The sequence below is a fragment of the Lissotriton vulgaris genome, chromosome 2_1 (assembly GCF_964263255.1).
Source record: "Lissotriton vulgaris chromosome 2_1, aLisVul1.2, whole genome shotgun sequence".
Classification (NCBI taxonomy): domain Eukaryota; kingdom Metazoa; phylum Chordata; class Amphibia; order Caudata; family Salamandridae; genus Lissotriton; species Lissotriton vulgaris.
The window spans coordinates 1,923,228,398-1,923,252,381 of NC_141687.1; the positions used below are offsets into that span (position 1 = coordinate 1,923,228,398).

General features: G+C 43.9%; 1 protein-coding gene across 2 annotated transcripts in view; it reads left to right on the forward strand.

The window, feature by feature from the left end:
• The window catches only part of AGBL1 (AGBL carboxypeptidase 1), a 3,462,078-nt gene that overhangs the window by 1,247,303 nt on the left and 2,190,791 nt on the right, over positions 1-23,984 (forward strand). For both annotated transcript variants that reach the window (XM_086958112.1, XM_086958114.1), the window contains exon 16: positions 3,989-4,133. In XM_086958112.1, the coding sequence (XP_086814238.1) occupies positions 3,989-4,133 (145 nt within the window). The remainder of the gene's footprint in view (positions 1-3,988; positions 4,134-23,984) is intronic.

Consider the following 23,984-nt stretch of genomic DNA (forward strand, 5'->3'; position numbering starts at 1 on the left):
TGCGGGACCCGCGTAGCGGGTCCGGCAAGGTCCTGAGTGTCGGGATTCACAGGAAGGACTTAAGGAGCGCTGTGTCAGCAGGCAGCGCGTTGTGGGAGGGAATGCACTTGCTCCCAGGTGCAGCCGACTTTTACTTCCAGGAGCGGGCGGGCGGGGCCGGCAGGGAGAGCAGCCCAGCTGATCAAAAGGGCGCGCAGGGACTCCTGGTCCTCGGAGTCCCTGCTAATGCTCGCAGCCCTGCCGGTTGCGAAGTAGCTGCCCCTGGTGGTCTGTAGAGCTGTCGCCGGTATCAGGGGGCGATGCGGGACCCGCGTAGCGGGTCCGGCGAGGTCCTGAGTGTCGGGATTCACAGGAAGGACTTAAGGAGCGCTGTGTCAGCAGGCAGCGCGTTGTGGGAGGGAATGCAAGACAAAGAACATTCTTTTGTCAAGGAAAAACACACCGTCCCAGCCATCAGGAATACCAGGAATGACGTTTATTGCCTTAGCAGTACGTCAGCTGAAATGGTAAATCCTGGTCAGCTACTAGAGTCCTGCTGAAACTAAAAACAGCCAGTATTAGTAAAAATTTCCATGTTCAGATTTGAGGGCTGTACAAAGAGTTTTAAAGCTCTATAGGTGAGCGGCATAACTTAAGCATGGCTTCCTGCAACTCTCAACATGTCCCACTTCCTAAAATGTTATGATTAGTAAAATGTTACATTTGTAATTTGAATAATATTTAGCGAGCATTCTGTAGTTACAGCAAATATTTGGAATACGAAATTGGTCGGCTTGCATTTCCAGGATCAGCACATGAGGAAAGTGACCAGTCGTGTTTTTCAGTTTACAAGTGGGGCTGGTATTTATCTCTCCTGCTAACGCCTACCATGAGTCGGACGGCCCCCAGCCATCTGACGTCATGGTGGGCGGGTGCGTTGGATGGCTGGGGGGCGTCCGATTTCCTCACACGTAAAATCTGCCTGCACAGCTGGGAATTTGCACCGTAGCGAACGGGTTAAATGCAAACACTGCAGTGTGAGGTATTACCTGATGCCATAAATATTCTTTAATCAAAGTGTTCTAAAGAGAAACTTGTAAATGAATGTTCAATTTACATTTTTCCTTCAGTAGATTTCTTCAGGTGTATCTACTGAAATTTAAATGGGGAAAAGCGCAAAGAGATGCATGCTTACAGCAGAATTTATCAATCCAATCCCTGCCTAAATAGCGGAGTCAAAATGTTTAGTTCTGATGTACTGGAAACCACATTAAATTGTAGAGGTGCATTAAAATCACACCTATAGAGTGCACCTGCATGCAATCCTTTGGTGTGTTAACGTGACGTGTTAGAATTGTGAAATGTATTACATCGTAACATGATGTGCTTAGGCCAATGACAAATAACATGAAGAATTAATGTAGTAAGTGAATGTAACCAGCAGAAAACATTAACATAATGAACGGATGTACCATGTTACAACGCATACCATTACAACTACCTACTGTTACAACGCGACCATTACAACGCATACCATTACAACGCATAGCGCTTTGAGGTGCTGGATAGTGGTAAGTATAATTTACTATTCTAACTCCAGTCCCCGTGGACCCTAGGGAAGGTGTTGGATAGTAAATTATACTTATTCCCTATCCTAGAGCGCCCCCCAGCGCAATGCGTTGTAATGGTATGCGTTGTAAAAGTCGCGTTGTAACAGTAGTGCGTTGTAACAAATGCGTTGTAACAGGTGTATACCTAATGAACTAGTGTTGTGAACTGACAATTATTCATGTACTGGAAATGCTATTTATTTGTGTCATTTTAAATGGAAAGCTTATGTGATGCTTTCTATGTTAGCTAAACTTTGTAAGCTTGAAACGCAGTTCCCTGGAAACGCACTTTAGAATTAATAGCTGAATTTCATGTGAGCAGTGGAATTTGTTCTTTCTCATGTTTTGTCTTGCAGGTGAAGAAGCGCTTTTGTTAGCTAGAATGATGTCTTTTTGTACTAGTCAGGCAAGGAGAGAAGAGTTTATATCGTGTGGTTTGAGTCGATAAAGAGAGGTTGTTGTGCCTCATTCAGGAGAATATTTAAACAAAACATCAAAAGCAACCCCTATGTCCATGCAAACAGGGGTATCAAGTAATCTTTGAGAAAAAAAACGTTCTGATTTTACACATCGGTATATGGGTATTACAGATATATCTGTGCAGAATACATCACATACAAAGGCAATGCAATATTTCATACATTTAAAACGAGCAATAATAACTCAGCCAGTATGTAACAGTTCAGCCGAACCGAGTTTATTCAAAACCAATATAAATTCTGACAATCAATTACGTTGTGTACAGTGAAAGAAGAAATAGTAGACCCCAGGTGTATAGTCAACCAAGACTAAAGGAATAATATTAAAAGAAGTAAAAGAAAAGGATATCAACTAAAACGTGATTGGCTAATACACATGTGAGGCAGCAAATTCAGGTACAAAGAGTCATGGATACAATGATGTCATATTTGTATCTGCATAAAGCAAGAAACTTTGTCAGTCTCTATTCTCATGTCAACGGCGTTTCCACCCTTCCAGAATTATAGGTTCTCATCAGGACTGAGGATGGTAGGGGTCCAGGGAAGAAGAGGTCTTAGTATTTGAAATTGATGGATTTATTCAATATATAGAATACATCAGTTTGGTAAAAAGGTAAAAAGTACATACAGGCTAAATGGGATAGTGCCTAGTCTCTGGGAAGTGGAGGGATGGGAGACATCAAATGACTGTAGCGTCCCTAAAGACAAGACTAAAGATGTTCGAATACAGAGGTGATTCACACTCACCTCAGTTCACTGAAAAGTAGACCGGACAATGCTGGTAACGGTCTCTGTGTAATTCGTGGATGATGAATTTAGGCCACACTCGTAGGATAAGAGGAGGGGGTTAGTGAAGGGCAGTAGGTAGATGTGGTGAGGGTGAACAAACAATTCTTGACTCACCTCTCCTCTAGTGAAGAGAAACTTGCATAGGCTTTTATGTGTCCAGGGGATTTCTTTCTCAAGCCACTGGAAATAATACCGAGTTTCCTCCCCTCGACGCTTACATGCTGCTAAAAAGAACCGTCGGATTGTGTTTGGAAGACAGGTCCAGAATAGACCCGGCCCTTTCAGTCCTAATTGTAATCTGGACTCTAGGGGCACATGTGAAATGCCTCAATAATTAATTAATCATTTACATGCAAATCAATTGAAGGTGCAGATGTCTTGCTCCTTAAAACGATATTAGTTGCAAAAATATTAGCATTTCATACCTGAATACCATTCACAGCTACGATTTGCTGGTGACCATGAAACCTTATTTTTCTGATCATTTTGGCTACGCATGTCTTGCAAGATCACGTTAATTATAGGTTTCTGCTTAAAATATATGGGGAAAAATATCTGTTTCGTGCTAAGAAGCTTTTAATATAGATGCAGTGTACAATGTGCTTTAGGTGTGTGAAATGTGTTGCAAATGTTGAGTGTTATACACATATTCAAAGCAAAATTGCTGCTTTCGGTTTCCGTATGCGCCCTGTCTCTCGGAAGCCCCCCACGCAGTACTCTTACTATCAGAAAGGTTCGGTAACTACATAAGTGGCGCTGTGGGAGAAAATTATTCTTAGCAATGGGTGCAATCTGCTGTGATACTTATCTCCAAAGTGCACGAGTTGGCTATTCGCGTATTAAGACTGAAAACTGGCTTGCATGACACGAGCGAGGCGAGCTCTTTCAGAGTCAGCCTACCCTGCAAAGTCAAAGGCGGCATTGTGAGTGAGCTGCCTTTGTGTAAAGAACCCCGAGAAGTGTTTCGGGTCTAACATTTGTCACAAAACAGTGAGTCCATTGTGTGCTTTGTCTGAATCTTGATTTGTAAACATTGTGTATTCACGGTTATTTGTTTCCTTGGTACCAGTCATGACATCAGTACAAGCGGGTTACGCAGGGGTCTAATTGAGTTTTGGCCATGTTTTCCAGGAATCCATACTGCCGCACGACAGCAACTTCCGGCGACTTGAGCGGGAAACGCTACTACACGCTGACTTTTTCAGTCACCTTCTCTCACAACGAGGACGTCTGTTATTTGGCCTATCACTATCCCTACACCTACACTACACTTATGGTAACAGAATATATATTTATCTCTTTTTACTGTTTCAAATATTTGACGGTGCTCCCAGTGTGTTCTGCTGTGGGTGTAAGAGACACTAACTGTTCATGTGCATGATTCTTTTTGTTCCAGATATTCAGGAAACTGCTGTTTATGACTCCTACTAACGATGCTTATTCCATGTAGGCTAATTGAAAAAAAAAACATAACTTTCCTAAACTCCAGCTCCTTAATGTATGTTTCTTGGCAATTTTTAATTATGGAGACCAGGATCCGGATTAGCAAAGTGTGCTCATGAACCTAGTGGTAATCCTCTTTCTGCACGATTATGAGTTGCATGGTACCAGGAGGGTGCACATTCTTCACCCCTGGTTCAGCGCAATTCTGAGTCAAGGTCCATGTAATGGGGAATAACCACACAGACCACGATGTTCCAGTTTAATTACGCATCGGATTCCTAACTCATATGGATTTGATTCTCATTTATCACATGCTCTCATCAGGTGGTACATGGGAGTCGGGGTGAGCGTTGATGATATAGAGAGTTTTCAATGTTCAGGGCAGGCTTTGGGGTGGCTGATGGACCATTCTGTTCTCTCTCCGTGATGTAAGAAGGGGGTGCGTGGGGGCCCTGGCTTGGTGTTTCTTTACTCGAAAAATACAGGCGTGGGAACTTTGGGCTGGTTAAAATTGAGCTCGGGGTATACAACTTGGGGGTTAACTTTCTATAGGGCTTTTAATTTGACCCACTGTGGGTGAGTAGCACAGACAATGGTATGTACTTCAAAATTGTAGGTAAAAAACTGCTGTCTCTCTCTTCTCTCTCTCTACTGCTTGCGCAATGTCAGTCATTGAATTCCATCAATAAAAAAGACAGGGCAACAGTACAACTGCTGCTGCATGTTGTTCTGGAGTAAGCCACAGTACTTGAGTGGGGCCCTGAAGGCTGATCTCACTCTAATGGGGGCTTCAGTGCGCAAATAGAACTCCGGGTGCAGCAAGTGCATGCAGAGAGACCTTGTCAGCATCTGTCATCTCATGCTGTCAGCGACTTTGCTGGGCACTTCCAGCTGCCATTGAAGGACAGGCACCCTCTGTGCTGCCTACTTTACATAAAGACGGGGCTTTGGGTTAACCCCTTTTCATGTGTACCTCATATTTCTGCTATACATTCAATTACTTCAACAGTTTCGTGCTTTTCCAGTCAAGGAAAATTCTGGTCTCACAGAGTTCTGAGTGGATGCTTGGTATTCTTCCATTGCTGACTTAACAAGGCTCACCTTGTAGTGTAGTTCCTAGTTTCCCACTAGGCCCTGCGCATTGGAATAACATAAACAGTAGTATCGACGTGGAACTGCTTATATTCCAGGCCTCCACTGACTATGCTAAACTTAATTGGGTTGTGTTACCAACTAGCTCAGAGGTCACTGGAAACTTTCTTCTCTGCATAGGAAGTGATCAGCTTCCTTGGCACAGACAAGAAGGGATTCAGCTTTCCAACAACCGTGCAACATGACAACTTTGCTCCTCAGATCAAGAGTCGATCTCTAGGGTCGTGTGAAACAATAGACACAGATTTCACTCAGTCAGTCTAGTGCAGTTTACTTTCACAGTATGTAGAGAATAGAGAGACGGGCGTGTATCAATAAAGGTTAACATTTATTGAACAGTCTTTCTTCTCATACAAGAGAAATGTATTGCCACAATTGCAATAACTGTTATTATAAAAAGTACGTACAGTAAGATAAGAATAGCGAAATAGAACTGTAAAAGCATTGATATGGTTTCTTAGCCATACAATGGTTTAAAAGTAATAAAACATATATACAGTCATATATACATTAGGCTAACATACTCAACTGGTGCTTCTAACTAAGCCTACCCCAGTGTGCCTGACCTAGGTCTAACACGTGAGAAGGGGAGTAAGTAAGTAGCTTAAGTTAAGTTGGTTTTGCCAAGGTTTGTTTCAAGAATTCTCTTCTAAGGGTTTAGTCAACACCATACCTCTGAATAGAATGATGGAGGATTGGTATCTCCTTCAGGGGTCTCTCTCGATATCCCAGTCACCTGCGAGGGTAAACTGGAAGCGCCGGGACTGGATTTCTCTGCACGAGAAAGGCAGCGGCTTCTCTCAGCGCGTCTGGAGGAAGGAGGGGTGACAGCGTCCGCGGGCAGCTGGGCTGGATGTCTTCGCAGAGGACGGCTGCACGGCTCCTCAAGCGTACTGCACCATAGGTCGCGCTGTAGCGGCGATAATGGTAATCAGTAGCTTCACCACCACAGGATAGCAGGCTGCAGCGACAGAGTGCTAGTTTTTACCAACACGGGGTCATGCAGGCAGCTGGCATCAGCAACATGTTCGCTCATTGCTTAAGGCAACGTTGGTAATATTTATACCTGACAGGTGCCGGGTTTGACGCAAGTTTGCTGGACATAAGACGTCAATTAAAGATGTCACTAGGAAGTGGCAGCTATCAGTTGCTCATTAGAGTTCTATTACTAATCAAAACATAGCAAGCGGGGATTTCCAGGTTTGCTAAGTTTTTATCTTGTTGAAGAACTCGGAGTGTTATCTAGGAATATCAGATAGTGACTGCTGCTCTGTCATTGCACTAATTGGTCGCAAAGGAAGTAGCAGAGAGTCATGCTGGAATGTGGCTCTGTGGCTCTGCTCGTGTGAGGCCAGAGATGACTTTACAGAAAATCGTACTTGAACGGTTATGCCAATATAGGGAACAAATGGATTTATAGCCGAATAGGGGCATAAGGTCACAGTATCGATCAGGAACCTAGATAAGCACATGACACCCACTCCACGAATTCATGTCCATCAAAATTACTAAAACTAAGCAATTAGATGCATGTGTAACATGGTGTAACATAGCCCACCCCAAAATACATAAATGCATTCGAAATAGGCGTACTTGTAATACATGGAATTTAGGTACTGTACGTAGTTTTAAAAGCATAGTAATCATTCAAAAAATTATTGCATATGAAATCAATGAACGATTATGCATAAAGAATTACACATGAAGTATCTCTGACAGAAGAAATGCGAGATAAATCATCACATAAAGATGCATTGTAATAATATGTGTGCTAGAGGCTGGTGTTATGTTGTTATGTCTCTAGATGTGTTTAGAAATAGAAGTGTGAAGCTTCTGTTCTCTAAGAATAGTTTTTACGTTAAGCAAAGAATTGTTCGTGCCAAAAAGGAAAGGGTCAATATTTTTTAAAAAAATTGTCCAATTCAAAGAAAAATCAGTTTACCAAAGCTCCTGGCAGTTTTATGTTGATCAAAACTGAAGGCCGAATTCAGAGTTCATGGGAACGCTGTGTGTCGGAAAGCTTCTCAAAAGTTATTGTTTCTCTGTGGGTGAGAACATCGTATCAGACAGGCTCTCAAAGAATTGGTCTACAAAATCAGGTGATAGTTCAACCAAATTAGATAGCGCTGAAACTTGGCAGGTGTGAGAATGATTGCTGTCATCGAATGCAGGATCAGCAATGCTCACAGAACGTTGTACCTGGATGATGTTGCTTTTGTCACTCGCTCCACTGTTACCACTTGGCTGTAGTACAGGAGTCTCCACGAATGCCGTCATCAGGATTGGTAGCCGCTGGGGACAACACAATGCGTGAGCCGTTATTGGACTTAGCAAAGTATCGACGTCCATTGGTACTGCTGATGGAAGTGAAAGACAGATGTCCAACACGCATTCATCGCCGCAAAGCATACACCGTAGCACAGGTAAAATGCAATTTTGCCATATTGGTCTGAATGAAAGGAACCAGGTCATGTTTAGATCTCTCAGCCTGGCCAATCCGAGGACGTTAGTTATCCTGTCCCTGTAGCGCATTGCTAGGATTGTCTCTTCCATTCCCATGGGAGCTATGTCTGAGCCGAGGCTTGCCATAACGTAGCAGGATGGTCAAAAATAGAATCCCTGCGATGAGTCCAAAAAATAGTGGAATACCACCAAAGATGGAGTGCACAAAATTAGGAAAGATTCCCAAAATTGCCTGGAAGGGTGTTAGCAGTCCCGTAAAGACTGTCTTAAATATGCCTGGGATGCTTGTAGCACTAGACATGTTAAGGAGTTGGCTAAACATTTCTACGAAATGCACGGGGCAATTTGTTGATAAAAGGTCATGGACCTCAGTAGCCGTCCTTGCGACTAGAAGATCATACGTCTCTTTAGATGACGTTATAGGCACTGTTGTCTGTAAAAGCACAGATTTCATTTTGCTTAATGTATCAATTCGTATAGAATAGAGATTCAGACGAGGCCAGAGGGGAGTCACTGTGTCTGGAGGCCCGCTCGGGAACAATGCTTGCATGCAACATTTGACCATGGACGTTACTTCTACTAGATAACTTAGTCCGGGCGCGAGGCCACAGCACCTGTGATCCGTTCTTAGAATGTAACTCCCGTTTGCGAGTTGCATAAAGAAGGGCTCTATCTGAGTTGCAGGTGTGACTAGCTGGTGGCATGAAAGGTTTTTTGAATTACCATCGCATGCTCCGTGTAAATTAATACCCTGACACAAAAGTATACCGCTTAGTGAGTGTTTACAGTTGTCACCACTAAGAAATACATTTTTGTCGTTGTCACTATAGCAAGAATGAGTGTATGGTAATTTCCATTCGGATTTAACATATCCCTTACCCAATTGTTCATACTGGCCAGCAGGTATGTATTCAAGGCACTTTTTAAAGCGGAAAGTTGTTATCGGAATTGTGATAATTCCGTGTATTATCCATTCAATGACAGGGCTCTCTGACATTGTCAATGGTAATCTCTCGAGTTTCTCGATGCTCAAGATTGTATAGTCTGCTCCTTTCTGTGCCAAACTGATCTGTTTATCAGTAAGGTTAAAAATGGAAAATAATGACGTTGTGTTTATCAGACGCCAAGGCACATAGCCTGAACGAAGGTTTTGCAGCGTCCAGCCTAATTCTATAATAGAGCGTAATTGAGACTGGCCATGTTGTAACATTAGCAAATCTCTGTCTATCACATCAAAGGCAGAGGATACAATATTGTCCAAAGAATATATTCTGGAAGACAGAGTCATTAACCCATTGTCTACCACAGAAAGTGATTTTTCCAAATTAATACGATCAATTTCTCGTATCTTTTCAGCAGTTTCAATTTGCTTTACTTTCCAAGCCTCGTTGTAAGCTGCATAGATGCTGGTCGCTATGAAACGCTTTTGACGCTGTTTGCGTGGTCCAAGAATGAAATCGCGCAAATCAGCACCATCTTTTAACAAAGACAAGTGTTGCTTAATTTCAGCCAGTGTGGATGTAGTTAGCCATTCTAGGCAGAGTTTACCTACACTGTATGTGGTTATAATTCCTGGATGTTGTCTCTGGGAATATCTAGGGTCTAATCTGGTCATTTTTAAACCCTGTGTTTTATTCAGGAACCTATCTTGACAGCTATTTGTGTCTGTAGGCCAGATTAACCACTTTTTCCAATCAGGATGTGTTCTGTTGAAATGTAAAATGTGTGACACGTCTAACTCATTATCTGTAGTTGTATTCTCAGCTATTGGCTTTGGTATAGACGGTGTTTTCATTTCTTTGTTCTTAGCTAGGCCAAGACAAGATGTTTGGTGTACAGTGTCATTTAAAAATAACATTTGTTCTGGTATCATGCAGGTTCTAAACAGTGCTTCTATGCCTTGCACCTGCCAATCTTTTGTACCCCAAATCGTTTTCGTTTCAATATTATTTTTCCAATAATCAAAACCAAATGTCATCATTTTGTCATAAAATGCTTCTGAATATATCAATTTAGAATTTGTCAGCATTGTTTTCATTCCTGTTTTATCTAACAGTTTATAATAAAACGTTTCTGCATCACTGGTGTTAAACCCTGAAAAATATTTGAATTTCTCAAAAAATGCTTTAGAACTGCTTTTAGGTGGTGTAGAACAATGTTCCCATTGATTATACATAAAAACATTTCTAGGCTGTGCAGATTTATGCAAGTAATGATCCCCATAGTGGGTGTAACAGAATAACTGCTCATAACTAGATGAACCTTGTAAATAATCATGATCTGTGAATCTAGCTGACATTACTAAATCTGACATCATGTCATTGATACTGTTAAAGTCCCAATCATCAGAGAATGTACTAGGTGTCACAAAGTCACTTAAGGAAACCTTTAGTTGATGAGGATACTTCAGGATTTCGACCGGACCATAGATCTCATAGTCTGTTTTCTCCCATACTACCCCACCAGGTATTGGAATTGCTGTGACATTTACTGTTGACAGTTCTCTTTTCTTCACGTGGGATGATCTGTGTGGTTTCAGGACTAGGTTGATGTTCTGACTTGCTGTGTCCATTGTAATATATTTTCCTTCAATGAATTTTCCCAAACACAGTACCATGATGAGCCAAAGCAGGAGGAAAAATACACCTAGACCGAACCAGAACTCTAGCCAAGGGGAAATAAGGTAGATTTCCTTCAGTTGATGAAAGAGTTCCGTTGCTTTTTCTTTAAAAGACATTTTTGTTTCTGGCATCACTTCGGGGTCATTTAAATCTTCAGAGAAGTTGTCGAAGTTGATGAAATAACCAGAGGCAGTTCTGTCAATTGATGGGATTGTTCTTTCAATCTGTCTCTCGGTAGCACTTTCTGATGCCACATTAGTGTAGACTGGTGTTGTATCTTGACGAACTGTTTCAATCTGTGTTTCAAGAGGCACGAGTTCCATGGCATTATTGCATAGTCCTTCATTGTGCACTGCAGGCTGATCGAATGTGATGAGTCTTTCAGTTTGAACCTCTTGGATTGTTGCAAGTTTGGGTATTCTGTTGTTTCTCGGGAGTCCACTGGGCCTACTGTTGATTATAGGCCACATGCTTGTGGTTTTACCAGATCGATGGACACGACTCTGTTCTCCTTTTTACCAGCAAGGGGCGGTAGCACAACTGATCTTGTTCCGGTGACTGCTAAGACAGGTACTGCTTTTCTGTAAGAAGGCCCAAATTCCTTCTTAACCGCGATCTTTTCTCTGACTAGATCCCCAATCTTTGGAATCCAGACAGGCCTTGCTGGGGCTGTTGCGGGTGGTGCCTCGTCAGTGGTATTTGGCTGTTGCTTTAACTTTATGTTGCTTAATGATTTTCTTGTTTCATTCAGTTCCTGTAAAACAGCCAAACGGTCTTTTACTTCAAACTGCTTTGTTTCTTCTTGTACCACTGACATCTGACTATCGAGGTCCTGAACGCGCATTCTTATTCCGAACAATAGTTCGTATGGGCTGAAACCTTTTAGAGAATTTCTTGGCATGTTGTTAAGACTAGTCTGGACACTTATTAAATGTTTGACCCACCCAGCGCCTGAACCTAATACCTTCGCTGTTATAGATTGCTTTATGTCCCGGTTTTTTCTTTCTACCACACTATTCCCTTCGGGATGCGACGGACAAGAATACCGCAACCCAATTCCCATGCTGGCCATGGCCTCCCTATAAGCTCGAGAGCTGAAAGCAGGACCCTGGTCAGAATGGAACGTGGTAATTGCGTATGTGCCGATAAAGACTCGCAAATCTTTTATAACCGTTCTAGCGTCAGCCGAGCGCTGGTGGCCTCATTATTTTAAGTGCATTTCGTCTTAACTATTAATAGGACGCAGGACGGGGTGTAGGCAGCGTTACGCTCTTTCTGATTGGTAGCCGGTAGCAAGGTTCGCTACTGCGATCCCTATTGCAGTTTTCACAGTTGTTTGCATATATTTGGTGTTCTACACTCATTCCCGGCCACCAGAATACTGATTGTAATTCAGTCAGTGATTCCTTGATCTCTCTGTGCCGTAGACCCAAACCCATGTGTGCGTCTGCTATTAAAAATATTCTCCTGTTCATGTTTGGAATTACTCTGTCCCCCACTCCAGGGATTCGAGCAAAAGGAACGGAGTTTGCATCGATAATGTATGCATAATTGAGTGGATAGTTTACGGGTAGTGCTGCGCAGTCGCCTTTTACGGTCGTTTTTACTGCTAGCATGGTTTCCCCGTCTATGTACTTATCTGTACGCTTTTTTGTGGCTACGGAAGCCGGGTTAGTTGCTTCCGCGGTGGCTGTATTAGCCAATGAATTCCCTGCAACGTGAACGCCATCACGCTGAAGACTCTGTGCGTGAATCACGTGAGTCTTTTGTAGTTCTTTGTGTAAAAGAGCTACCTCGTTCCAGAGCAATTTATGCTTTATTGTGGCACCTGTGTCATCTTTGTAGTTGTTTTCGATCCAACTCTGCAGTTTGTTGTTGTAAGAATTGACGCAAAAATGAGAATCGCACACGATAAGTGTGGGGAATTCGCGTTCTGCATTTTCGAGCGCCATCTTTAAAGATCTGATTTCAGTTCTCTGAACCGAACAGTTTCTTACAGATTCAGTTTTTGTTACTTTCGGTCTGAATTTACCGCACAGCCAACGACCTTTAATGATCGCACATGCTGCATTGTAGGATTTACTCTCTACATTGAAATGCTGTACAAAGCTATCTGTATAGATTATACATGCGTATTGTGGGAGAGGCAGGATTTCGATTGGCAGAGGATATTCTTCTTCATATTCTAAATCATTCAGTTCTTTGTATTGCAGGGCGAAATAGTATTTCACGTCTTCCGCTCCTAGAGAATCTATGCACTGTATCCATTTCGGATCCAGTGACACTGTAGGCAGGTTTACTGGGCTGAATAGCGCCTCGAAGGCGGATTCCGCTGTAAGGATATTAATCCGTTTGCCGTGTGCTAGTTCTCTTTCATTTGCTAATGCGATTTGCACTGCGTTCACAGTTCTTTCTGTGCGACTGAATGTTCTTTCTGCTTGTGTGTACAAGTGAGATTTTATTGAAATAGGTACCTTTTCTCCCTCATTAGAGGTTAGGTATGTGAATCCGCATCTTCCTGGGATGACTCGGATTACAAGATCGATCGTGTTGTCACGTGTATCTAATTTTGTTTTTGCTAACATGTCTGTTTGTAGTGATCTCAAAATTTCTGTGTGTTTTTGAGTCCAATTGATTTGTTTTAAATCAGGTTTTATTAGTTCGTAGAGAGGTTTAACCCTCTCTGCGTAATTTAGGATGTAAGTTCTTCCGAAATTCAGAAAACCTAGTATTGATTGTAAATTCTTCAGCGTTTTTGGAGCTTGGAGTACAGCGCACTTCTCTAAGAAGTTGTCCGCTAGGCTTTTCCCTTCACTTGATAATTCGTACCCTAAAAACAGTACTGTCAGATGGGCAATTCGGGACTTTTTAAAGTTGAATTTGTAACCCTCTGCTGCGAACCCAAGTATAATGGTGTTCACTCTTTTCAAGTGAGTATCCAAGTCGTCGTCTGTGAGATAAATATCATCTACGTAAGATAATGCTTCATCATCATAGATTTGTAGTAACTCTGTTACCCTAGCTGAGAATAGTCCTGGGCTGTTCTTGAACCCCTGTGGGAGTCGACAGAATTTTTTCTGTGACCCAAATGCGGAGAAAGCGGTCAAGTATCTGCTTTCTGGTGCAATGTTTTGACAAAAGAAACCATTAGAAATGTCTAATGTCGTTTTGTATTTTTTCCTAACTATGTTATTCATTAGGGCTGCACTATGCGAGTTTTGTACTGCAAAAGTTTTGCAACATGTATTAAGGTGTCTGTAGTCCAAAACTAGACGATATGAATTGTCTGGCTTGGAGACAGGAAACAAAGGATTGTTCATTTGAGAGGTGCATGTTTCAATCACCCCCTGGTACTCAAGTTGATCTAAGATCTCCCTGACCTGTTTTTTAGCTTCTTGCTTTATGGGATACTGCCGTTGGGCAGTTGGTTCACTTTTTAATTGGATTTTGTGAGGAGGTGAATCCTCATCCCATCCTACATGATTTTTATATAATGCAGGTGCCTGGGCTACTGCCCATTTCCTTGCATATGTGTATTTTTTATGAATCGGTATGTGATTCGAGAAGGCAGGCATAATCACTTCTTCGCCACGAGGGCACTCCCTGACAAACTCCGGGGGCCAATCTTTTTCAGCTAACAGAATATCATAGCCTTTTGAGAGCTTATCCCAAAATAGACCCTTAATTTTCCTAGTCTTATCACCCTCTATACGCAATGTTATTTCGTATATTTTATGGGGCTCGCTAAGTCTGGCGTCGGCAGTTTCAACCTGAATGTATTCATTCGTGTCCACTGTCTCCAGATGACTCATCAAGATCTTGCGCGCTATACTGATCTCTGCTGCACTGTCCAACATTGTCAATGCCCACTCCCCGTTTTTCAACTGTGTCCTCAGTATTCTCGGCATGGTTGATTACTCTAATACTGGCTACCTTCTTTTTAGGAAATTGAGATTTCTTATTTTGAGCAGGTTCCTTGTCTTTGGACTTGGTGTGCTCTCCTGGGTCTGACCGTCCTCTTCTTTCCGAATTCTGTGGAAAAGATCGAGAGGGACGTGTATCAATACTTTGATATCTATCAGGTTTTTTTATATTATCCCTATTTCTAAGGTTATATCTTTTCTCAGAGGGCTCCCGTTGGGGAGACTGGCGTTCTCGAGTCGGAGTTCTTTCCCTCCGTCGAGGAGACCTTCCTCTGGACTGGAAAACTTTTTCCTTGGGAGTGGATTGTTTATTTCCATCCCAGCTCTTTTTAGGAGTGTTTAAATTATTTTTAATAAATAATTTTTCAGGATTTTCGAGAAGTTGGGGCTTAACTGGTTTCCCACCCAAGCTGTCTCTACCTAATTCTTCATAGCATTTTTCTATGATTTTTGCAAGTTCAACAGGATCTTTTATATCTGTTTCCCTCAACTTCTGGCGAATCGCCACAGATGCTGCTTCTCCCTTTACATTGGCTAATAATATAGCCGTGACCTGCTTGAAGTCTTTCAGTAATTTCATACCTAGATTTAAAGCGGGTTCTGGACCGAATTCATTTTGAATCTGTTTTAGCACGTCTGGTATTACCGCCATAGACGGAACACCGTGTGTTTTTGTGTAAATGGAAGCAAAGACTGTACCCCAAGTGTCGCAGTCCTCCACGTGTGGTGCGATTCCCATAGGAAGGCAGATGGTCAAGATTCTGTGTTTCTCAATAGGGGTAGTATCAGGAAATACTGCCTCTATTTGAGTGATTTTCTGGGCTAGCCAGAAAGGAATTTGTTCCCGTTTTACGGGTGTTTTACCAAGACATGACTGTATGTTCTGTGGTGTAATTTTATTTGTGTTCCCCTGATGAGGGGTCAGCTGTGGTGAATTAACAGCTGGTTGGACTGTTGCAGTCCGTATTACATATTGGACTAATTGCCTATGTATTTTTATTAATGTGTTTAGCTGTGCTAACAGCTCTTCTCTAGACATTTTTGCAATGTCAGGATGTGGTGTGTAGCTGGCTAGAACCGGCCACGTGGCTCCTGGTCTACCTAGCGGACCGAGCCTGGTTATGTGATCATTGTGTTTTAGGGCGCCATTAAACCAGAGCAGGTGCTCTTGAAATTTAAGTGGAATTTCAACCTCCTCGAAAGGGGCGTACTCATCCGGAGGTTCCTCTATTTTGTAATAGTGAAACTCTTGTGTTATAGCGTTTACCGCTGGAAAGTTTATCCATGAATAGAATACCTCTGTCTGCCGATACTCGTGAGCCTCTATCACGAAAATTACTGTACCACCTTGAGGTGGCAGTCCGTTTTCTATAAGTTTTAAAGTTATAGATCTTCTTAACTGGACCGGGATGATAATAGCACCCGGGTCTGTGTATTCGGGACCTTGCTGAGTCGGATCTGCTGCGGCCCCAGAGGTTCCGTTTTCTGGCATTTGTAAAAATGCGAGGTTTTTGCAGAGTAGGTCTCCAAGGAGACAAAGATTAGATGCACAATATTTTGGAACACTGTATCCTTCAACGTTGAATAAACCAGAGCTTTACATAGGAATCTCTTCCTACTAAGGTCGGGCGGATTTTAACCTTTCACCCACTCCAGACGTCTATTGGAGTATTTAAGGGCGAAAGGGGTGTGAAATATGCACGACTGAGTTACTCTACAAGTCTTACGTTAGTTTATCGCCTTACCAAACGTTAGGGCGCCATGTAGTGTAGTTCCTAGTTTCCCACTAGGCCCTGCGCATTGGAATAACATAAACAGTAGTATCGACGTGGAACTGCTTATATTCCAGGCCTCCACTGACTATGCTAAACTTAATTGGGTTGTGTTACCAACTAGCTCAGAGGTCACTGGAAACTTTCTTCTCTGCATAGGAAGTGATCAGCTTCCTTGGCACAGACAAGAAGGGATTCAGCTTTCCAACAACCGTGCAACATGACAACTTTGCTCCTCAGATCAAGAGTCGATCTCTAGGGTCGTGTGAAACAATAGACACAGATTTCACTCAGTCAGTCTAGTGCAGTTTACTTTCACAGTATGTAGAGAATAGAGAGACGGGCGTGTATCAATAAAGGTTAACATTTATTGAACAGTCTTTCTTCTCATACAAGAGAAATGTATTGCCACAATTGCAATAACTGTTATTATAAAAAGTACGTACAGTAAGATAAGAATAGCGAAATAGAACTGTAAAAGCATTGATATGGTTTCTTAGCCATACAATGGTTTAAAAGTAATAAAACATATATACAGTCATATATACATTAGGCTAACATACTCAACTGGTGCTTCTAACTAAGCCTACCCCAGTGTGCCTGACCTAGGTCTAACACGTGAGAAGGGGAGTAAGTAAGTAGCTTAAGTTAAGTTGGTTTTGCCAAGGTTTGTTTCAAGAATTCTCTTCTAAGGGTTTAGTCAACACCATACCTCTGAATAGAATGATGGAGGATTGGTATCTCCTTCAGGGGTCTCTCTCGATATCCCAGTCACCTGCGAGGGTAAACTGGAAGCGCCGGGACTGGATTTCTCTGCACGAGAAAGGCAGCGGCTTCTCTCAGCGCGTCTGGAGGAAGGAGGGGTGACAGCGTCCGCGGGCAGCTGGGCTGGATGTCTTCGCAGAGGACGGCTGCACGGCTCCTCAAGCGTACTGCACCATAGGTCGCGCTGTAGCGGCGATAATGGTAATCAGTAGCTTCACCACCACAGGATAGCAGGCTGCAGCGACAGAGTGCTAGTTTTTACCAACACGGGGTCATGCAGGCAGCTGGCATCAGCAACATGTTCGCTCATTGCTTAAGGCAACGTTGGTAATATTTATACCTGACAGGTGCCGGGTTTGACGCAAGTTTGCTGGACATAAGACGTCAATTAAAGATGTCACTAGGAAGTGGCAGCTATCAGTTGCTCATTAGAGTTCTATTACTAATCAAAACATAGCAAGCGGGGATTTCCAGGTTTGCTAAGTTTTTATCTTGTTGAAGAACTCGGAGTGTTATCTAGGAATATCAGATAGTGACTGCTGCTCTGTCATTGCACTAATTGGTCGCAAAGGAAGTAGCAGAGAGTCATGCTGGAATGTGGCTCTGTGGCTCTGCTCGTGTGAGGCCAGAGATGACTTTACAGAAAATCGTACTTGAACGGTTATGCCAATATAGGGAACAAATGGATTTATAGCCGAATAGGGGCATAAGGTCACAGTATCGATCAGGAACCTAGATAAGCACATGACAACCTTCTTTTGTGTTCAGTACTCCATTGGAGCGAGTTTTTTTTTAACCCTTTTTGCTGCCTGTTCCTCTTCTTCCCTGCACACCATTTAACTCCCCTTCCCAATACTTCTAATGATCTCACCACACCCTTCTTCTAAGTTAATCTTAATTTTTTATATATTTTTTAACTGGTGCCAGCTGCTACCATGCTACTCAGTTCTTGTTAGCACTGTTTTTCTCCTTTCTTCTTACTTTTCATTTATTGTTCTAACATGGCAGATGGCCAAATTAGAACGGAAAGTTAAAAATAAGAAACTGGCCATCGTGCATCAGGATGCATGAACCTTTATGCCTCAGGAACAGTAAAGGTGCATTCATAATGACTTCCCCATATGCATCACAATGTAGGAGTAGACAGATGTCGTGATGCATGCGTATGCAATGGCCGCAATCTTAGAATGTTTTTCTGATTCTTTTGCAACATTACCTCTCATTCTTGAACGTGTTATGAAGCTTGCATTCACTTGTAAACGGCAATAAAATAAAACATTTTCAAAGACGGCTCAGCCGTTTAGAGCTGAGAAATACTGGCTTTGCCAATGGTTGTTGCACATGTGAAGTAACAATGGCATAGCCACGTGGTCCTAGACATTTCAGCACTTGCTTAAGGCAATACCTCCATTCAAATAAGCGAATGCTCACTTTATATTTCACAGGCATAAAATGTGAGACCAAAGACAGCATATTGAAGAATTGGCTGCATAAATGTCATCAGCCACTGCTGGAATACATGTGTTTAATAATTGAACAACTGAGTTCTAATGCCAGGATCCCAACTTGATGACACTTGGTGATCTTGCCTGGGCTGTATTCTTTTTCCCTGTGAATGCTGAGAAAAATCATCGTGATATAATGGAACTGCTGTATTCATTATTGCATAGGAAAAATATACCTGAACTTTTTTTATTTATACGACAAAGTCAGACTGGTGAGTCCCGAAAAGAAGGAAATGTTTGCAATTGGTAAATACTCCTGTGATGCAAACATTTTCTCTGGCAAAGAACCTTTTCTAAAGACACATTATAATGGAGCATATATTTTCCATCCCTCCAAACCTCCTTACTGTCTCTTTCTTACTCTTGCACCTGCCCCGTGGCATGCATTCAGCAAGTGGTACCATAGGAATTGTCAATACATAACTACATTGCTTTTTACCAAATTGGAATTCCCCAAGAACCTGTACACATTTACAAATAGATTTTGGATTATTCAGAGAAACATAAATTATTTATCACAAGCCTAATTCACTAGTTAAGTCAGATTTGTAGTAATTATTTTGGGAAAGGTGCTTTTAGAGATGTACCTTGTCCCTACCTAAAACCACTGGAGGAACATTTACATGAGCTCCAACTGTCATCTAGGAGCTAACTAGCCCTTCTGATGAGGTGTTAACTTGCTCCCAGAGCTGGTATAAAGGCCTTTGTTGTGGATTCTATCTCTCAGCAAGATGGCAAAATGGCTTATGCCCAGAAACTTGGTTAACTTCAAGGAGGGTAATACTTTACAGGGGGATATTAACTATAACATGGACTGGTACCTCCTTTGTTCCCCCAGTCAGGCAGGCACCAATCCCAGAGAGAGAGAGCTGCTTACAGAACTGGGATGAAGTAACCACAGAAGAGGTGTTGCTAATTTTCCTGGCCACCCATCCGGGGTGGGCACAGAGGCTCTGCATAAGAGGAGAAGGGTTCACTATCTTGGATTTAGGCAGAGAGGGACACTATGATTCTGTGCAGCAGGACATGAAGGATGTGCCTCAAATTTCAGTAGGATTACTCCTGGAAAGTTTTTAGTTATTGGTTTGGTAGAGGCCAGGAGTCAACCTGATTCCCACAGGCTACTGCAAGTATAGATGTGGCACCATTGGGTGCCTTCTTCAGACCACTACTGGATTTGTGGAAGACTGAAGAAGGTCTGCACCTGCTGTTGAGACCAGTGAAGAGACCTAAATAGTTTGACCTGCTCCATTTGTACCCAGGACAATCAAATGGACTCCAAGGGCTTGTTGGCTGACCTCCTATTAAGCTATAGTGACACAATAAGCTGAAAGAAGCCCCCTTTTCTGAAGAACCTAGCTGACCAGTTCCCACTGGACCTACTTGTTCCCTGCTGGTAGCATCTGCTAAAGTGAGTCTTGACCTCCAAGTGCTGTTCATGATGTCCTCAGACCCTTGACTGTTTAAACTGTATTCTTCCTAGAATCCTGAGAAACAAAAGCATTGCTGCTAAGCCAAAGATTCAAGTTGCTCCCACTCTGAGTTTTACATTGCAGAAAAATACATTTTACAGGATGTCATGGAGAAGGTAATCTGCCTCATTGAGCCGTGTTATGCTACAGCTGGATAAAACTAAGCTCCAAAAAAGTGGCTAGCGTTGAAGGTAGAAATCTTTATTGGTTGAAGACGCCAAAAGTATCCAGCTGGAGAGGGACCTTTCTTCGGCACATATTTTAATTTGCCCCCTTGGAGTACTATTATTGCCAAAAGTCAATGGGGTATATTCACAAGAACGTGTGCTAAACATCACCAAAAAATGCTAACGCAACTTTACACATCGCAGCCCATCGCAGGAAAATAACCCTCTGTCAATCTGGAATTCACAACAAGGCGGTACCATGCGATCGTCTGCAAAACCGCGGCCAATGTCTGCCATACAACCACCTTGACGGAGATAAAAACACAAACCACAACACAAAAAACGTGCGATGAGCCCATTCGCGACGAGGAAAGCAGGGATAAGCACCAATAGGCCAGCGACAAACACGACAGGCAGGAATAAGCACAACAAAAGCCTGAAAAAAAGAAAACAAACCAAACAGAAAACAACAGCCAAGCGCAATGGAGTTAACCCGAGCCAGTATACAACTCCACTAGCCCCATTGGCAACAAAACTTTGCACATGGCAGGCCATCTTGGACAAGGTGAATGCAGCCTGAGACCAGAAGAGGACAATGGAAGAGAACCAGAACATCCAGAATGATGCGAAACGCACAAACAATCAGAAACACGCCGACAACAAGAAGGCAGCAATGCACACCGGAGGTGGGAGGCCAGCGCCACACCAGGAGCTGGATGACATGGAGAAAATTGTGTCCATCACATCAGTCTGGAGACGGTGGCAGCACTCGGGGACCGGAAACTGCCCAAAACAACAGACACAACAGCAACAGGGAAAGGAACAAGCAGGGACTTGGGGAAGGGGGGTATGGGCACAATGGCATACATGCACAATTAAGCACAGCACAACAGCGGATAAACCATGCCCAAGAATAACAACACAAACCACAAGCACAAGTCACACAACCCGGCAATATCACACCACTGAACAAGCACAGAAGTGAAAACCACACTGCCTGAAAGGGATAAGAGTGAGCCAAATCAGAGCTGAAGGGACATCTCACACACAATACAGCACACACACACATAGGAAGCAGTGCAACCGAACATCAAACACAATGTGGTACAAACAGCAACATTGGCACAACCGAACACAGGACACAAGTGCACCCAGGTGTTGCCGGTAAACGGTGTTGGCCAATGGTCCAAACAGGGCAGACACAGGTGTACAGCCCATGACTGGCTGTGGTCGCACAGCGAATGAGGTCAGGCAACTGACTCATGCATCCGCAGGACTGATACACATAACACTTGGCATGCATGTGCCAAGACCCAGAACGGTCTTGCAATCCTAAATGTCCTGTGTGTGCCGGCCCGCCCTCCTGGCACATGCTACATTGCAACATTGACTACTGTGGCCCTAGTGGCGACTACACCTCAACACAGAGAAACACTTACCGCACTTCCTGCCCAAGGTCAGATCTGAGTCATGCCCTGCCCCTCTGCCGATTCAGCACACCCCTGCGTTGACCTGACGTACTCTGGACCAGCACACGCCACTTGGGCATGCAAGGGGGTGCGTGCGAAGCTACAAGTCCAGGGTCACTGCCAACACCGAAGTGACATGGTAACGTCCGCTGAAGACAGCACACTCTGATGTTGCAGGGCCCATGCCCGCCATGCAGACACAATGACCACACGGACACACTTGCTCAGATGGTGTGAATGGCTATGGCCAAGTGCACACTGCCACATTTATTAGCAGGCACATATACCGAGTGACACCTGTGTTGGATGGGTGTGGGGTGTGTGTACACCAGACCACACTGGTGCAGTCAGAAATTGACAACAGTGTACATTGTACAGAACACAATAATCAATCATAAAGGCCCCATAACTTGTGCTGCACAGAGTTAGTGGCCCCAGATGCACAGATTCCTGCACGGGCCTACCGCCATGGGACGTGGACTTGTGGTGAACAGGGTTGATGGCACCAGGTCAGTTGTTGATAGTATTCGATCACCTCTGTGAGTCTGATCCGGCTTTCGTCTGGACTGAGCCGCATCTTCCTCTTACTCCTCTCCGTGCATTCACTGGTGTGGACTCGGCAACTTACCTATAGCACCCCACCTTGCACCATGGAAAAGGGAAAACTCTGCAAACCATTGCCGTCTCTGTCTTTCTGGGAAAGAGGACCTCACACATATTATCTGCATCTGCACCAACCTCCTGGAAATAAGGCGCTCTCTGCTTCGGGCCCTATGGAACCAGAAGGGCATAACATGCTGCAGGCAGGCTGTGATGCTTTGTTTTAATCCCGAAGAAACTCAGCTAAATTGCAGAACAACAACATTCTTCGACATAGTGGCCACCAGACTAAATGAAGCAGCCAGAGGGTTTACTCAAAGCATTAGCCAAACAAAAACAGTGTAAACCTCCCCGGAGACCCTTGCCTCCAAAATCTGCAAGCACCATAGCCACGTAAACCCCAAAGGACCCTATTTAACCCAAACTGAGACTTTTATGATCTTAAATATTTGAGCCACCAGATCCTTTTATGTTTTACATGTAGCCATTGACCACTTTTAAATATGTGTACACTTTAAAATTGTGAGTTTTTATTAACTGTGCAATAAACTAAATCTGAAATCTGGTTTGGACTCTACCATTCATGATTCGTGACTGAGTGCTGGATGGGGGACCTCCTGGTCTGCAGGGTAGGCCACAGGGTTAGTGGCACCACATGTTTTCAGCTTGCATTGAACAAAGTTAGTGGCACCTTGTGTCGCAGGATTGCATTGAACAGAATTAGTGGCACCACATGTCGCAGGGCTGCGATATGGAATTATGCCTCACTGATTGAAGGGAGTCCAGGGCTCTGGCCACTGCCACGTACTTGGGGTCACTGCTATTCAGGACTCAGGACGCAGTTCCACATGTGGGACCTACTGGTCTGAAGAGGACGCCAGTGGAGTATGTAAATAAGAAAGAAGTAATGTGGGCCAGTGTCGGCGGGTCCAGCGATGGTCTGAAGAGGCTGCAGAGGTCGCGGGACTGGTGCTTGGAGCATGCTCAGGCACGTGGTGGGCACTCTTTGACACACGCCAGTGTAGGCAGGTGAGCGGCGCCTCGTTGGTGTGCTGGGGCAGGCATGGCAGGCCTGGGGTGCAGCAGGTGCACAGGGATGCAGGCCGCCACGCTCAGCGCAGGACTCGTGGCGGGCTGAGAGGCACTGCCCTGGCAGACGTGTTGTCCATTCCGAATGAGAACCACGACCAGTGCGACGGGCTTTTTGTTCACACCTCTATGCATGTCTGACGTACGCAGGTCCAACCCACTACGCACACACATGCAGTGGGGGACATGGTAGCATCCACTGGCCACTATACTCCAGGCACCAGCTGTTGATCTCCACATGGCCATTTCCGTGGTTTGCACTCTGTGGTCTGTCCGGCACCTCCACGCCACACCTTGCATTGGTTAGGTTCACATTCCTTGGTCACTTGCCACTCTCGCGCATGCCTACTCCATGCTGTCCTCACATCTTGCTACTGTGTGTCTGTGGTGCCATGCCATGGGTGGATTGTCGGCATTGCAAGGCCTCATTCCCAATGAAGTTGTGTTGTTGTGTCTGGTCGGTTGGCATGTTGTATGTCTGGTGAATGTAGTTGTGCTATGTGCCCATTGGCAGGTGGGGGATGTGGGCCCGGATGCGGGGGATGGTTTTCCTTTTGGGCCTGTAGTGGGCAATATCCTCCTCTGGCGTTGGGTCTGGGCGGCTGGTGCGTTTCAGGTAGGTCCATTGTCTTTGTGTGCACTGCCTCTGTGGTGAGCCCGGGGGGCTCTTAGCTGGGCTCCATTTT